Genomic DNA, 10797 nt, shown 5'->3' with positions numbered 1-10797 from the left:
ATAACAATGATTTTCACTTAACTACTGCAGCACTGATCACCACTACCATTTCTGTGACAGCATTCAGCACTCATTTTACCTTTTAACTTCTATGAAATAGATTGGCTCTACTTCTACTACTGCAGCGTTTATCACCTGATTTCTAATGAGACAGCACATTGGCATTTCTAGTTCTACTTCTTGCAGCATTATAAGAAACTGACTTTAGAGACTTGAAACATTTCTTTTACAGAAACACAACAGGACGACACAAAATTTGTAAACTTTATTTTAGGCTTTTCAGACATAATAAGTAACATTATTTAAGACAGTAAAACCAGCATAGCATTTTATATTAAATAAAAATAATGAAGATTTAATCTTCAAATAGTCCAATTAGTTATGTTTTGAAGTGAGAGATTACCGTATACAGAGCCAATGATAATATTTGTGATGCCAGCATAAAATATGAGAAAAACATTACCATTTTGAATTTGCAAAACATATTTCAGCTATGACATTATTTTTCCACAGAAATATGAATACTTTGTCTGCTAATTTAATTCCAGAAAACCATATTAAGATAGTTTCATTTTTCTGCTATCATCATTTCTTTACAGTCATCATCTATAACATTCATGTGCCACAGTCATGGCTGCATCTGTAGGTCATCTCTGAATCCATCCACCCAAGAAAGAGGTCCTGCAAAATATTCAAAATTACATAAATGTCTCCAGATGTGATATGAATCATGTGTAAACGTAGAAACACATACAAGAATACAATGTACACATCATTAAATGCTACCCAAGTGAGGAGAAACATTGTTTAAAGAAATACTTGAAGGGGTACTGGACACCCGGAACCATTTCCCTGACACTTTTATGCAAACCTTAACTTCTTTATACATAAAAACTAATACTTTTCCTATGTCTTAACTGTGTATCTAGGCAAGAATACTCTTGTTACCATTTGTTATCAATCAATTTTTTTTTACGGAACAACAATTTAAAGACAGTGATACTCATTGGTGGAAATTAGACTCTCGGACAGCTACATTTTCTGGGAAATGGAGATCAGATTATATTTGATGTTTCTCCAGATATATTTAATAGATTAACATGAAATTATAAAATTCATTACACTGCCTATGTGTTAATATGTGTTCCTTATCCCTGATTTAGTGTCTTCACTACATTTAAATAATTGTATCATGCTAACGTATGATAGAAAAACTTTGAATTTTCAATAAAAGTCATGCACTTCCATATTTGAATGATAAAAAAAATGAAACAGTTATATTCTATTATCAAGTTTATTTTTAGCATATATTATTGATATATAATCATAAACATCAAAATGGTGACTTAAAAAAAGCAAAATGTCCAGTAAAAGAATGAAAGGTCCACTCGGCTTATCAAAATCAATGAGAACCTTTTTATATTATCTGTTTTTAAAACAATAAAAACAAAAACGCTTGCTTTCTGGCCATGTAAGCTGGCCTGTAATTAAATATGCAGAGCCTCACCGTGCTGTCAAGCAGTCTGATATCAATCCTGGCTCTTAAAATCAGTTGGAGATGTCAATTCAACATAGCTGAAAAACTGGCAAAGTTCAGTGCATCTACGCCATCGGCAGTATCTGCAAGAGGAAGGTGTTGATTTGGAAACTGCATTTATAACCAAATTGAGAAAGTTTTTATCCGTCCTAAGAAGTATGTATTTATGTATGTAACATGTAATTATGTAACTTATAAACATGATCTTCACTTAGGTATAATTCTAAAAAAGAAAAGGTTAAATCTTGTATCAAAATTTGAATTTTGATGCTTGTAAAAAGTATAGACTATTAATGAATGCATCGATGGCTTGTAGTCCAGGTTTTAATCGCTTACCTGAAGTTTGTAGGGCTACAGTCGAGGGCTTTGCTGTAAACTGTAGGGGCTGTTACTTCACACTCTTGTCTGCAAGGGCAATGGTGGCTTAGGTGACTGGTGTTACCAATCTGCATTTTTGGCCAATTACAACACAGTGTATCTGAAAATGACAGAGAAATTATTGACCATGCACTTATGTAAGCTATACTGAGAATATGCCTCGAGTCTGTATCAGATGACACATCCACACAAAAATGTGTGGCATCCAATACAGCAATACTGTCAAATTGCCTAAACATGTGTATATCTGTCATGAAGCTGTGCACACTACACTACTACACATGAACATTCACTAGAAATTTCAGTTGACAGAAAAGAAACAACTAATACTTGACAACTTTTGTCACCCTGAGTGCACATTCAGACCATCTAGTTACTTGTCAGCAGCAACATAAAGATCTTAAGAAGGCTGTTTAATACTGCACTTATAAGCTTAAACAGGCAAGCAAATATTTTAAAAGAAGAAAATCTGGTTAAAGATTTCTATAGAAAACGCCAAGCTCCAACTCGGTGATTAAGGCCCAAATTAAAAGTGTTGCCTAGTAACACAGCAGACTTATTTCATTATCTTTATCAAACCTCATCAAAGTAACACAGAAAAAAACAAGAAATGGCCTTAACTCTATAAAATGCATGGCAGAATGTCTGATGATGGTCTGATATGCATGGCAGAATGTCTGATGATGGTCTGATATGCATGGCAAAATGTCTGATGATGGTCTGACATGGCAGAATGTCTGATGATGTTCTGATATGCATGACAAAATGTCTGATGATGTTCTGATATGCATGGCAAAATGTCTGATGATGTTCTGATATGCATGGCAAAATGTCTGATGATGTTCTGATATGCATGGCAAAATGTCTGATGATGGTCTGATATGTATGGCAGAATGTCTGATGATGGTCCGATATGCATGGCAGAATGTCTGATGATGGTCTGATATGCATGGCAGAATGTCTGATGATGGTCTAACATGGCAGAATGTCTGATGATGGTCTGATATGCATGGCAGAATGTCTGATGATGGTCTGACATGGCAAAATGTCTGATGATGGTCTGACATGGCAGAATGTCTGATGATGGTCTGATATGCATGGCAGAATGTCTGATGATGGTCTGACATGGCAAAACGTCTGATGATGGTCTGACATGGCAGAATGTCTGATGATGGTCTGATATGCATGGCAGAATGTCTGATGATGGTCTAACATGGCAGAATGTCTGATGATGGTCCGATATGCATGGCAGAATGTCTGATGATGTTCTGATATGCATGGCAGAATGTCTGATGATGGTCTGACATGGCAGAATGTCTGATGATATTCTGATATGCATGGCAGAATGTCTGATGATGGTCTGATTTGCATGGCAGAATGTCTGATGATGGTCTGATATGCATGGCAGAATGTCTGATGATGGTCTGACATGGCAGAATGTCTGATGATGGTCTGATATGTATGGCAGAATGTCTGATGATGGTCTGATATGCATAAAATTAAACACTTAGCCTGTTGGCTGGTGTAACACATCAAAATCAAATGGGGGGGGGGGGGGGGGGGGGGTCAAGAAGGATATCTTCGTGCAACTACTAACCATAGCTGCCTTGTGTGTAATGCTTTATAAAGCCTGGTTGAACTTCACAGGTAGATCATATGAATGCCAATGCTCAGGTGTCTGTTGAAGTGTTTAACTCTGTGCAAGATTCTGAAAATAAAATTGAATTAAAATTAGCAAAACTTAAATAAAGGTACATGGTATACATATAGATCCTGGGAAAACAATTCTGTCAATATCTACAAGTAATCTATAATTGCCTGGCAGACCTTCATACATACGTCTTAAGGCCTGCTGGTCCCTTCCCCTGAAGTAAATGCACTTTTTTTATAAACTGATGCTGCAGAATTTTTTAAAACTAGAGCTATCACTGAAGGTGATTAATACCCCCAAATGCCGCCCTGATATGAAATTGCAGTCAACTATTTGGAAAGCCAACCTTTAAATGACAACTTTATTTTATGGACTATCGTCAGTTATTCATTTTTTTATTATGTTTTTAAAAGTTAGAAAAAGGCTCTAAACAATATCAGTGATGCTAATACTGAGATGTTAATACTGATATATTTGATGTTCTAAAGCACAGAATATACGATTGCCTATGGCCATCTATAAATGAGTTAAGTTACTTTTTTTCAAGTAACTTGCTACTGACAAGAAAAAAGTAACAAAGGGCAATAACTCTGTAATTGGCTGATTCACAAATAGAATTGCGGTTCCTGTACACTGAACTTCCTCTCATTATGATCTATCACTGTATGAAGTTTAATTGAATTCCTTCAAATAGTTTTCAAGTTATGCTTCGGACAAGAAAAAGTAACAAAGGGCAGTAACTATACAATTATAATACCTACATAGTATCAACAAGATGGCCATATACTTCTCACCTGAGGACACAGCCTACTTTAGCTGAAATGATAACCTTTTTTTCACCTGCAACGACCATTATTTAAATTTACCAAGAAAACAACACAATCATTTTACCAGCCCCTACTGAATAAAAGACTTGACCTAGTGACCATGTTTTTGACCCAAGATAAACTAGTATATTTTTTAACTTAATCAATATCATTCTAGTCTCAAGTTTGGCAAAGATTGAATTAAAAAGCAGCCGCTTTTGTGTAATCCAGTTTGACCAAGTTGTTGACCATAGATGAGGTGATCAGAATTTCAAACCCTGGAGACCCAGATATCAGGAATTTACTTTTGCATAGTCATATCCTAATCTCATATAGCAGAAAGGCATTATTCAAAATGACATGTTTTACTTTTTTTTTTAAAGTCAATTTGACAGATAATTAAATATAGAGTAAAGAGTGGATCTTAATAAACACTCAACAATAATTAATTACACTTAATAGAGTCATGCAAAGTTAACTACTATATAATGTCATGCAACAATTTTTGCAGTAGGATATTGTTTAATTAACTTAGTGCTCTGGTAAGATTAAACAACAATGAACCTCATTGAAAGGTAGTTAAATTGTCTGTTTTATCTTTTTACTTCTATAGATTTTAACAAGTTTAAAAACATGCTATGTTAATTACTTTCACTACCTTTAAATATATTGTTTAAATAATGATATTTGAAATGACTCTTTTATTGACCAGCAATCGGTGAAACAGGATGGGTGAGGCTTTGACTTTTTTATTCTTTTCATAGCCTACAAAGTTTCAGTTGAAAATTATTCAATTAAAAACAGAGTTGGGGCGGTATTCATAAAACTTTTTAAGTCATTTCCAAACTTAAGACGCTTTCCTTATTTTAGTATCTCTTTGGTCATTTGAAATAAAAAATAAATAATTTTGGAAATTCATTATTTTCATTGACCTCTAAAATTGAAAGAAGCATACTTTAAATCATTTCTACATTTCTTTTAATTTGACAACAAAAATTTTGAGAAATTGACTTAAGATAGGATAAGACGTTTTATGAATACGGCTCCAGCTTATAATGACAAAGATTCAACAAATATACCATGGCTCAATATACCTCCTCATCTTCAATGTCTTGTTGTTCCACTTTGTCTACTGCAGGGGTTGGGCCAACTTCTACTCCCTGGATGCCACTTTGTTTGGGGCTGGACCTCTTCTGATACCACTGGGCCAACTTCTACTCCCTGGATGCCACTTTGTTTGGGGATGTACCTCTTCTGATATCACTGGGGCAACTTCTACTTCCTTGATGCCACTTTGTTAGGGGCTGTACCTCTTCTGATATCACTGGGGCAACTTCTACTTCCTTGATGCCACTTTGTTTGGGGCTGGACCTCTTCTGATACCACTGGGGCAACTTCTACTTCCTTGATGCCACTTTGTTTGGGGCTGGACCTCTTCTGATACCACTGGGTCAACTTCTACTTCCTTGATGCCACTTTGTTTGGGGCTGTTCCTCTTCTGATATCACTGGGGCAACTTCTACTTCCTTGATGCCACTTTGTTAGGGGCTGTACCTCTTCTGATATCACTGGGCCAACTTCTACTTCCTTGATGCCACTTTGTTTGGGGCTGGACCTCTTCTGATACCACTGGGGCAACTTTACTTCCTTGATGCCACTTTGTAAGGGGCTGTACCTCTTCTGATATCACTGGGCCAACTTCTACACTCTGGATGCCACTTTGTTTGGGGCTGTACCTCTTCTGATATCAATGGGCCATCTTCTACACTCTGGATGCCACTTTGTTTTGGGGCTGGACCTCTTCTGATATCACTGGGCCATCTTCTACACTCCGGATGCCACTTTGTTTGGGGCTGTACCTCTTCTGATATCACTGGGCCAACTTCCACTCCCTGGATGCCACTTTGTTTGGGACTGTACCTCTTCTGATATTACTGGGCCAACTTCCACTCCCTGGATGCCACTTTGTTTGGGGCTGTACCTCTTCTGATATCACTGGGCCAACTTCCACTCCCTGGATGCCACTTTGTTTGGGACTGTACCTCTTCTGATATCACTGGGCCAACTTCCACTCCCTGGATGCCACTTTGTTAGGGGCTGGACCTCTTCTGATATCACTGGGCCAACTTCTACTCCCTGGATGCCACTTTGTTAGGGGCTGGACCTCTTCTGATATCACTGGGCCAACTTCCACTCCCTGGATGCCACTTTGTTTGGGGCTGGACCTCTTCTGATATCACTGGGCCAGCTTCCACTCCCTGGATGCCACTTTGTTTGGGACTGTACCTCTTCTAATATCACTGGGCCAACTTCCACTCCCTGGATGCCACTTTGTTTGGGGCTGGACCTCTTCTGATATCACTGGGCCAACTTCCACTCCCTGGATGCCACTTTGTTTGGGACTGTACCTCTTCTGATATCACTGGGCCAACTTCCACTCCCTGGATGCCACTTTGTTAGGGGCTGGACCTCTTCTGATATCACTGGGCCAACTTCCACTCCCTGGATGCCACTTTGTTTGGGGCTGGACCTCTTCTGATATCACTGGGCCAACTTCCACTCCCTGGATGCCACTTTGTTTGGAGCTGTACCTCTTCTGATATCACTGGGCCAACTTCCACTCCCTGGATGCCACTTTGTTTGGGACTGTACCTCTTCTGATATCACTGGGCCAACTTCCACTCCCTGGATGCCACTTTGTTTGGGGCTGGACCTCTTCTGATATCACTGGGGAAAGTTCAGCCTGTGTCAAGCAACATGGAATTTCAGCCACTGAAGCATTCAAATATCACCACAGATAATATACATGTTCTTGTAAATGGCTACATTTTTGTCAGAGCATAACTCTACTTCCACAAATATAACTTTAAAGTGAAAAAGTGAATTTGTTGGGAAATGAGAATACTATGTCTGGCCTAGACTTGAAAGATGTTACAGAGTGAATGGTTTAGTCAACACTTTTGTTGTACAAGCTATAGACTGTTGTAATAAAAAGCCCATACACAAAATCATGTTTCTTATGCACAACATTTTTCCTCAACTCATTCATGTGTGTGAAGCTTGAAGTCAATATCTCAAAAATATATGGAGTTATGGAGAAAAGAAAACTTGATATAGTATAAAACTAGACAGTTGTTTGTTATTAAAAACTGAAGTCTTCCCCCACTGCATACCATCTCAATATAGTGAACATTTGTGGCAAGTTATTTCCAATCCTGAAAGAGGCTTAAGAGATTATAGAGCAGACATGAAATGCAGTAATATGACCTTTGATGTCTAAGTGTGACCTTGACCTTGAGCCAAGCTGGTTGCTCTCTGCATATTGTCTCAATGTCTCAATATGGTGAACTTTTGTTGGGAGTAATTTCAAAATCCTTCAACTGGTTGAATGTTATGAAGCAGACAGGAATTGTGATGTACACAAAACAGACAATTGCAGAGTTTCACCTCAAATCAGTCAATATGTGTATGAAGTTTGAAGTCAATACCTCAAAAAATATTGAGTAATGGAAAAAAGTAGACTTGTCCCGATGCCCTAGGATGGACCAATGGACAAATGGACTGATGGAGAGACATTTATTACTGATACAAACATATGTTTCAGTTTAAAGAATATATGATCAGTGAAAATAGCAAGTGACCTTTTACATTGCTGTTCATCCGAATCTGCTGCCAGAACACAGACCAGTCTTGGACTGCTAACACCTTGTTGTGCAGCAACTGGTGGGTGATGACTGCTAGATCAGCTGCTGGATGGTGCTGGAAACACACCCCCAAAACACCTTGTGATCTGCTTGCCTTGCAGCTAAAATGGAAATAAATCTGCTAAATAAAATAGCCAGAATAGGAGTCTTCTTGTTAGTAAGCTGTAACATTGTTTACGTCGTTATGAGCATGTGTAGCTTCATCTACATCATTACTGTTGTCTATCCACTGCATGGTTGTAGAATAGGCAATTGGCTAGCAAGTAACTTCCTCCAAGTCTGGTTACAGTAGATAAATATAAATGGACTAAGCTCGATGTTTTAAACGGTCAAGCAATCCTAATATGAATAGAGTAGACATTTTAAATGTAAGAAACTTGTCCAATAAAAATTACATCCAGATGTCATTAAATTAAAAAAGACCACTTAATTAATACATATCTTACATATGAAACTATATACACATGTTAAGTTCATCTGGCTTTCTCATACACTCTTCCCGACTTTGTTTCCTAATTAATCGCTGTTTATCTTTTTAAAACATATTTCTCGTTCATTGTTAAGTTAATAGTTAAATGTTACCCTAAGAGCCACTTACCGCACTGCTTTACAAACAATCAGAATACCTCAGCCTTCTCCACCATACGGATGTTTCTATGTCACTATCATCAATACTGTTGGTGAGCAACAAAATGGGCTGGTGTTCCTGGGATTGCCTGTCTGCTTCTTGGGACTGAAGTTTGAAACATGTCTTTATGTAAACATGTATGTTAACTAAATGGAATGCAACTAATAACATGTTGAAATTCATGAAGGATATTGACTTTCCTCAAGAATTTTTTGCACAAGTTCTGTTCAATGTTATAAATGACACATGATTGATTAATTGTCTGTTTTGTGCAAGGAAAAATAGTAAAGGTACTGTCAGTTTTATAGGCTTCGGCAGTGTCGTCTTTGTGCATAAACTTTACCATAGTAAACACTAGATAAAATGTTGAAGGTATTCAAATGAAACTTGGTGGATATGTTCAGCAAGGCCCATTACTCTGGCTTTAATGCTTGTTGAGTTGTGCCCCTTTGTGGAATGTTAATCAAGAAACGAAAGTTGGTATTTGGTCCGCGGCTCTCTTTTTGGTTTTATGGGCATTACAGCAGGTATAACTTAACAGACCTAGATAATTACCACCTGGTAGGGAAACTTCAGGTCTCTAATTGAAAGACCACAAACACATCATACTTGTATGACCATTTTCATCGTTCATATTTACATGATCATATGTGTTAAATGTGCATGGAGAAACTACTATGCAAGATATACTGGAGGTTGATTGCACATAAACCTGTTTAAGCCCCAGGGAGTTTTTACGTAAGTTTCACTGACGGTGCAATGAAAGTCACCCCAACAGTCACCAATGACAATATTACAATAATGTTTCTTGTCTTGTAGCATTGTGTCTCTTGATTGGGGCTTGCTTGGCCTTAATTCTTATTTTTTAAACAGGATCTTGGTTAAATTTGAGGATTCTGGGCTTGTCCGTGTAGTTTCCATTGTTTTGATGAACAAATGGCTCCATGTACCTGCGACAGTGTCCGGTCCATCTCTTCTTGTGACTGGGTCCTAGCATCTGTGCTCTGACCTCCTCCTCTTGTGACTGGGTCCCAGCATCTGTGCTCTGACCTCCTCCTCTTGTGACTGGGTCCCAGCATCTGTGTCCTGACCTCCTCCTCTTGTGACTGGGTCCCAGCATCTGTGCTCTGACCTCCTCCTCTTGTGACTGGGTCCCAGCATCTGTGCCCTGACCTTCTCCTCTTGTGACTGGGTCCCAGCATCTGTGTCCCGACCTCCACCTCTTGTGACTGGGTCACAGCATCCCTGTCCCTACCTCCTCTAGTGACTGGGTCCCAGCATCTATGTCCTGACCTCCTCCTCTTGTGACTGGGTCCAAGCATCTGTGTCCTGACCTCCTCCTATAGTGACTGGGTCCCAGCATCTGTGTCCTGACCTCCTCCTCTTGTGACTGGGTCCCAGCATCTGTGTCCTGACCTCCTCCTCTAGTGACTGGGTCCCAGCATCTGTGTCCTGACCTCCTCCTCTTGTGACTGGGTCCCAGCATCTGTGTCCTGACCTCCATATCTTGTGGCTGGGTCCCAGCATCTGTGTCCTGACCTCCTCCTCTTGTGACTGGGTCACAGCATCCCTGTCCCTACCTCCTTTAGTGACTGGGTCCCAGCATCTGTGTCCTGACCTCCTCCTCTTTTGACTGGGTTCCAGCATCTGTGTCCTGACATGCTCCTCTTGTGACTGGGTCCCAGCATCTGTGTCCAGACCTCCTCCTTTTGTGACTGGGTTCCAGCATCTGTGTCCCGACCTCCTCCTCTTGTGACTGGGTCCCAGCATCTGTTTATCGACCTCCACCTCTTGTGACTGGGTCCCAGCATCTGTGTACAGACCTCCTCCACTTGTGACTGGGTCCCAGCATCTGTGTCCCGACCTCCACCTCTTGTGACTGGGTCCCAGCATCTGTGTCCCGACCTCCTCCTCTTGTGACTGGGTCCCAGCATCTGTGTCCTGACCTCCACCTCTTGTGACTGGGTCCCAGCATCTGTGTCCCGACCTCCACCTCTTGTGACTGGGTCCCAGCATCTGTGTCCCGACCTCCACCTCTTGTGACTGGGTCCCAGCATCTGTGTCCTGACCTCCACCTCTTATGACTGGGTCCC

The 10797-nt window shown here is 39.7% G+C and overlaps 1 protein-coding gene across 4 annotated transcripts; it reads right to left on the bottom strand.

Moving 5' to 3' along the window:
- Positions 1 to 252: 252 nt before the first annotated feature.
- On the bottom strand, positions 253 to 10099 carry LOC128206658 (uncharacterized). Of its 4 annotated transcripts, XR_008256528.1 has the most exons (7): positions 9655 to 10099; positions 8703 to 8809; positions 8014 to 8177; positions 3513 to 3623; positions 1874 to 2015; positions 1508 to 1620; positions 253 to 681 (listed from the first exon to the last, which is right to left on the bottom strand). XR_008256528.1 is itself a non-coding variant. In XM_052909264.1 (4 exons), the coding sequence occupies exons 1-4, from the start codon at positions 10024 to 10026 to the stop codon at positions 6975 to 6977; spliced, it is 813 nt and encodes a 270-aa protein (XP_052765224.1). In that variant the 5' UTR covers positions 10027 to 10099; the 3' UTR covers positions 6823 to 6974. The 4 variants fall into 4 exon arrangements, 2 of the variants coding, with proteins under 2 accessions (XP_052765224.1, XP_052765236.1); XR_008256531.1 differs by lacking the exons at positions 8014 to 8177; positions 8703 to 8809; positions 9655 to 10099 and adding an exon at positions 5467 to 6385; XM_052909264.1 differs by lacking the exons at positions 253 to 681; positions 1508 to 1620; positions 1874 to 2015; positions 3513 to 3623 and adding an exon at positions 6823 to 7144.
- Positions 10100 to 10797: the final 698 nt, after the last annotated feature.

Source organism: Mya arenaria, chromosome 2 (genome assembly GCF_026914265.1).
Source record: "Mya arenaria isolate MELC-2E11 chromosome 2, ASM2691426v1".
NCBI lineage: Eukaryota > Metazoa > Mollusca > Bivalvia > Myida > Myidae > Mya > Mya arenaria.
This window is presented reverse-complemented; position numbering and strand designations above follow the sequence as displayed.